The 6,156-nt window shown below is 38.1% G+C and overlaps 1 protein-coding gene across 1 annotated transcript; it reads right to left on the bottom strand.

The window, feature by feature from the left end:
• Positions 1 to 270: 270 nt before the first annotated feature.
• Positions 271 to 4,202, bottom strand: LOC121974551 (U-box domain-containing protein 4-like). Its single transcript, XM_042525661.1, has 2 exons — positions 3,646 to 4,202; positions 271 to 1,324 (listed from the first exon to the last, which is right to left on the bottom strand). Exons 1-2 carry the CDS (start codon positions 3,990 to 3,992, stop codon positions 526 to 528), a joined length of 1,146 nt encoding a protein of 381 aa, XP_042381595.1. The 5' UTR covers positions 3,993 to 4,202; the 3' UTR covers positions 271 to 525.
• Positions 4,203 to 6,156: the final 1,954 nt, after the last annotated feature.

Below are 6,156 nucleotides of genomic sequence, written 5' to 3'. Positions count from 1 at the left end.
ACGCTTAAGAAGCAAAACCAACGCCCACGGGATTTAGCACAGATGGTAAGTACATGATATTTTATCCGAATCAAAAAGAGGCTGACCCAAGCGGTGAAGAATCGGAAAGAGGCTGACCCAGGGTTTCACCGCCTGTAGAGACCCTACCTTGCTTGCCACCTTGCTCCTGTTAAACCTCCCTCCATACGACATGGGACCGCTGTACCGTTGATCAAACAAATATTATCAATTCATCTAATGAAAGAATGATCCACCTTCTAGAACAAAATCTGCACACAAAAAGTAAATTAGATCAAACTTAATCGTAATCCGGTGAGTATTTTTGGACATTCAAACCTTGAAATCGTAGCACACCACTTTAGCAAGTTGGCTAAAGTCGGTGTCAACATGTACAGAGAAAATGGGGAAATGAAAAAGAACAGAAGAAACACAGAACACACAAAACCATCTTACACTCGATTCTGAGAAATCCTACACTTCTAATCTAAAACCTATTCGCTGGGTACAGGAAGAAGTCATTTGAAGTTAGTGGCATCCTTTGGAGTGAAGTTTGGTGGCGCTGAGTTCCTTACCTCGTCTAGCCATATCCTCCATTATTCGCTTTGCCGTTGCTGCGGCCTTGACCGGTCCATCGACCCGAGTCGCAATGTCGTAAACTAGAATCTCTAGCTCCTTTGATGCAACTCTCTTCTTCTTGGAGTCATCCCTGAGAAGATTGAGAAGATCATGAGCCCTCTCGCGGGCTTTCTTTGTGCCCTCTGCTGTCAACAACAAGAGACCTGGAATGGGACCTTCTTTGAGGATGAGTTCCCTACATTTCTCCCGGCAATTGTTGCACAAGGAGAGCAACACTCCGACAGCATACTCTGCACTGAGAAATGAACCTTCTTCAATGGTGTCTACCAGTGTCAAAATGCCTCCACCAAAGTTGGAGATCAAGTTCCTTCCTTCTTCGGACCGGGCTAAGATTTCCAAGAGACTGGTGGTTTTTTCAGCAAACTTTGAGTATTTCTTGCTGTCATTTAAGAGGGTGAGGAGTGGTTTAACTGCTTCTGATGGTAGTGTAAAGTTGGTGATATCTTCACAAGAAGAAAGATTGTAGAGGGCAGTGACGGCATCAACCCTTCCTTGAATACTTCCTGCAGTTAGAATTTGAACAAGAAGAGGAACTGCTCCAGAGGTGGCAATGGTTGGTCTATTAGGGGTAGATGCTGAGAGTGTCAAGACTGCTGCAGTAGCCAACTCTCTTAGATTGTTCTTCCCGGTTCGGAGGAGCTCCACCAGATGGGGCACAGCACCACTCTTCACGATCTTATCCTTGTTTCTGAGGGAAAATAATACTCTCAGTAAAGAACAACATTCGAACAAAAAAATCCATAACGGAACTCTAGAAAATGATGATTGTAATTCAAAATGATCTTTTGAATACTCTTAGTTAAGCTTCCTTATTGCACAATAATGCTTTTTTGAAATCATGCAGCAAAAATGTCCACATCAAGAGATTGAATGATTTTGAATACTCTTAGTTAGCCATTTAGGTATTGTAAATGGAATGTTGATGATGCAATTCACAAGCAGACTTGACATAGTAAGATCTCCAAAAAATTTCTAATAGTAGTTAAGGACTTAAGGTTAAACCTGCCTACTAAAAAGGTAGATCCGCTACCTTAGCGGCCCCCCTAGTGCCGGCCCTACGGATATGGAGGGAGGTTCATGCAGGTACACAGGTCATAGGCGCATGGTGGGGTAAACCCTAGGTCGTCAATTCCTGAGAATCGACCTCTAGCCATTACGCCAGAGATGTCATGCGCCCACCGTCTGCGCTACGCCCTGGGGGCTTAAACCTGCCTACTAAAGACATCATGGAAGATTGTACAAACAAGTTCATGTTGAAAATTTTGAATATTTGCATAATAATTGCTCAACTTTATTCATCGAAATAAGTAATTACCCTAGTCAGAACACTCAAATTTCAACTATCATTTTTGGAGCACCATTAGTGTGTAAACTGAACCGATATCACTGATATCTTTCAGAAAATAACATAATGTAACTTCTCCAAATTCTATTTATGTCAGAAAGCATGCTGGATTTGGAATTGAAGTTCTCAACAAATACATCTAAGTGCTAGTTTATTTTTAACATGAATTTACTGCCATCGGATGAATTAGAAGTCTCACCAGTAGAGACACAAGAAACACCATTTAGAAGTTCAATAACCAAGCCTCCCATTATGCATTAAACAAAAAATTCAATATGTTTATAATATCAATATAGATTCTTGTAAGCAGTGAGGTACCAAAGTCCACAGGGCCTTAACTGAGATCTTTGTCAAATTGAACATTATAAATGAATAACCCTTTTATATAACTACAGAGGTACCTTATCTGCAATTAAAGCTTATTGTTTATACATGCATCTCAGCACAAAAAAAACTAAACCATCTGGCCCTCACATAGGGTTCAAGTTCAGAGGAGGTAGCTACAATAAGCACCAGAAAAGATTCAAAAATATAGGTTTAGAGGCATAATAATGGGGATCTGCAAGACATGCTATCTTATGAAAGCATCAGAATCAAACAACAATGCATACAAAACTAAGCTAAAATGCTTCACATAAACAGAATTTAACAATTCCAAATATAAATATCAGGAAGGGCATTTTTTTTTTAATTATATTATATTTTATTTTATTTTATTTTATTTTATTTTTTTAAGTTTAGTAACAATTAAATTTACTAAACTTACTAGCAAAACTGATAGTATGACCATTCAAGTCCAATTGTATACTGAGTGAAAAGTTCAAAGAACAAGATATAAAAACTGATTGCAAAACCAAATCAATTCAAAAGCATAAAATGATTGCTTAAGAAAAAAGAATCAGGACGTTCTCATACTTGATACACAGCATCCTATAGAAAGCACTAGAGCCTTTTATTTAACCAAACTTTCAGTTCAATACAATCTCCCAGAATGCCAAATTTGACCAAGGTTTATTGTCACACTTAAATCTAGGAAAGAAAAATGTTATGCCACGAGAGCATAGGCCTCTTGATCTGAAATGCCACTAATTATCAAAGTCACATTATCGGGAATGCTTGTGGCAACATGACATGGCCAGACTGTATGCATAAGTTCTTATGGATGCAATGTTATATTGATAATTCCTGACATTTATAACACTTCTGAGCTTCAAGAAGATCATTTTTTCCATGTTATATTGATACTTCCAAAAGAACAGGAGTATATGGACTGTAAAAAATCAGCAGATAAGCACAAATAAGCATTCACAGGTGTGTTGATATGATAGAAGGCAAATCTACAATTAAGGGATTTGGATCTAGACAAGATAAACTACTGTCCTTAATGCAATTTATCATCAAATCAATTTCCTGTAAGAAGAAAAATTGAATAAATTTTCAGAGTAAAACTTAAACAAAGTTAGATTCAGTTGCATCCATTGCTACACTGATTTCAGACTGTTCAGCATGTCATTTTCAGCTTTTTGATCAACTCCAAACATCAAAGTCAACATTCCTGAATGGATAAACTGATCATCGAAATTCAAGTGGTCATCTTTTCAGTCAATAAGCTAGATCCGACACCAATCGGTTTAGGGAGAACAACCACAGATTGACGAACTCACCCCTCGTTGCGGACGGCGAGGTTGAGCAGCGCAAGCAGAGCAGCCTCCTGGGCGTCATGGTCCGGGGAAGGGAGCATGGCGATGAGCGGCTGCACCACGGACGCCACGGCGAAGCTGGAGCGGGACTTAGCCGACGCCCTCGCGAACTTGCGCACCTCCCGCGCGGCCTGAACCCGCGCCGACAGGTCGGCGGCGGAGAGCCTCCGGGCGAGGTCCTGAACCAGAGCCTGCTTTGTGAAGTCCCCTCGGCGGCGCTGCTCCTCGGCAGCGGGGGTCGTGCTGCAGATCGAGCTACTGGTACTCGGATCTGGGTTGGGGCCGGATCTAGGGTTAGGGTTCTGGCACATCGCTTCTTCCACCGCGCTTGTCTCCTCCTCCGGCGACTTGATGCTTGTTGAATCGCGTTTGATTTGTTCGCGGGAGGGAAGAGAGGGAGCGAGGGCTGAAGAGAAAGAAAGGTGCGGAACGGAGATGCGGTTACATTTGGCGGCGGCGCCGCTTCATGTTCGGTAATTTTACATGTAACCCCAGATCGCCTCACGTCCGTGATGAATTAAGATAAAATGTTAAATTTCATTTTACCCTACAAATGTACATTATTCTTCACAAGACCCCTCAGAATTGAAAATTTAGATGTTGCCATTTCGGGTTTCTCTCTTTTCAAAAATGTCTTGAGACTTTTTCATATTATCAAAATATGGTTTTTAAAATTATAAAACTCTTGTAAAATATTCAAAGAACATTTTCAAAGTAGAAAATTTTCATGTGGCGGCATAAATAAATAAAAAAATTAATCCACAAAATATGTTTATATTTATATTTACAGTTTTAATAATTTTAAAAAAATTGATCATGTGCATTAAATTCAAACATAATTTAGGGGCTCACATAGCAAAAATCTAAAGCACTGCCTCATTTCTATTTAAAGTCAAATAAACGTCTCATTTGAATGGTCCAAAATATACATGCATTATTTGATCGCTCCGACATATAAAAGTTAACATATAGTTTCTTAGTTACAATGTAAAAGTTACTTATTAATTTTTACAACATATAAAAGTTAGCAGTTAATTTTTACAATAATAATTTTATATCATTTTAATTTTACTTTTCTAAATGATAACCTAATAAAAATAATACTTCAATGAGCAAAATAATCAATAAAAATTTTATGATACTAATCATATTTAAAATAAATATTATTTGATCATTATCAACAATGTAGAAACTAGCTTATAACTTCTTGGTCCTCAGTCCCAATTTGATTTACATTACAATGTGGTTTGTCTGAGTTTCTAAAATACAAGCATAATGAACCATCACAACTGTGAACAAGGTCCAGTTCACCTAATGAACACCATTCATTTCAGTTATTGTGTCCTTTAAAGCTCTTAAAGCTTCATCTTTCTCCAGAAAATTTTTCTGAAGCTCCTCAATTTGTTCCCTTTAACAATTTTAATTCTTCCTCGTTCTTAATGAGGTCTTCATACTTAATTGATGAAAAACTTGATAAACTAGAAACAACATCTGCTTTATCTGGCTCCTTATTTGCAACATTAGAATGTGTTTGAGAAGTTACCTTCCCATTTTGATTAACAGTCTGGATTTTGTCAATGAGAATTAGCCTGGTCATATGATTCTAATATCACTGATATCTTTACTATGGAAACTCAAAATATAGTAGAGAATGCATTTTAAGAAAACAATGAGTGTTCTGCAGAGGAGTCTAGAAAAGGTGGTTCAACTATCAACACAATCTGCTCAATTAGTAAATTAAATTCTGAAACAACAGTGAACATTGCAAATGGTAATGATAATCTCAACAGAAAAACAAGGCACACCATCTGTACTGCAATTATTCTATCGCTTGTTTTTTATCCATTCAATCGTGTTAACACGAAGGTAACAAACAATGATAGACCTTTGCCTTTAACATACTTTTACCAGATGATGCAACTTTCATTAAAGAGGTAATTAGACTACCAACCAACATCCTTGATTTAGAGCTCATAACGAGCATTGCATCACACCATCATAAACCAACCTTAAATAAATAATAATAATAATAATAATAATTGAGAAGTTTTTCCACTAGAGAAGATAGATTAGAGACAATTTCAGATAGATCAACAAAATGAAAATGAAGGTCAAGGACGTTGTCGCAAAATCAGTTATTTCCATGGAAGTTATCATTTGGCAAATCACTAAACCACTGGGATGTGCGCACTTGAGCTGAATCTTCCAGAATATTGATTTGAGAAACATAAAAAGAAAAATGAAGCAAAAATTAAAAAAAGTATCACCTTCCTCAGCTGAGGAGTAGGCGTGTACACCATTGACGCCCGCCGTCTAAACGAAGGATTCGGCCTCCGATCCTACCACAAATCCAGAGAAGCCAATTAACTAGGAGTAGAAAGAGGATAAACAAAGAAGAAAAGGAAATCATACGACTAGAAAACGAAAGGCAGAAAAGTGAGCGGCGACCATGAGCGACTCGATCAGGGGGGCCAT

The sequence above is a fragment of the Zingiber officinale genome, chromosome 4B (genome assembly GCF_018446385.1).
Source record: "Zingiber officinale cultivar Zhangliang chromosome 4B, Zo_v1.1, whole genome shotgun sequence".
Classification (NCBI taxonomy): domain Eukaryota; kingdom Viridiplantae; phylum Streptophyta; class Magnoliopsida; order Zingiberales; family Zingiberaceae; genus Zingiber; species Zingiber officinale.
The sequence above is the reverse complement of the archived record's forward strand: the minus strand, read 5'-3'. Positions and strand labels throughout refer to the sequence as shown.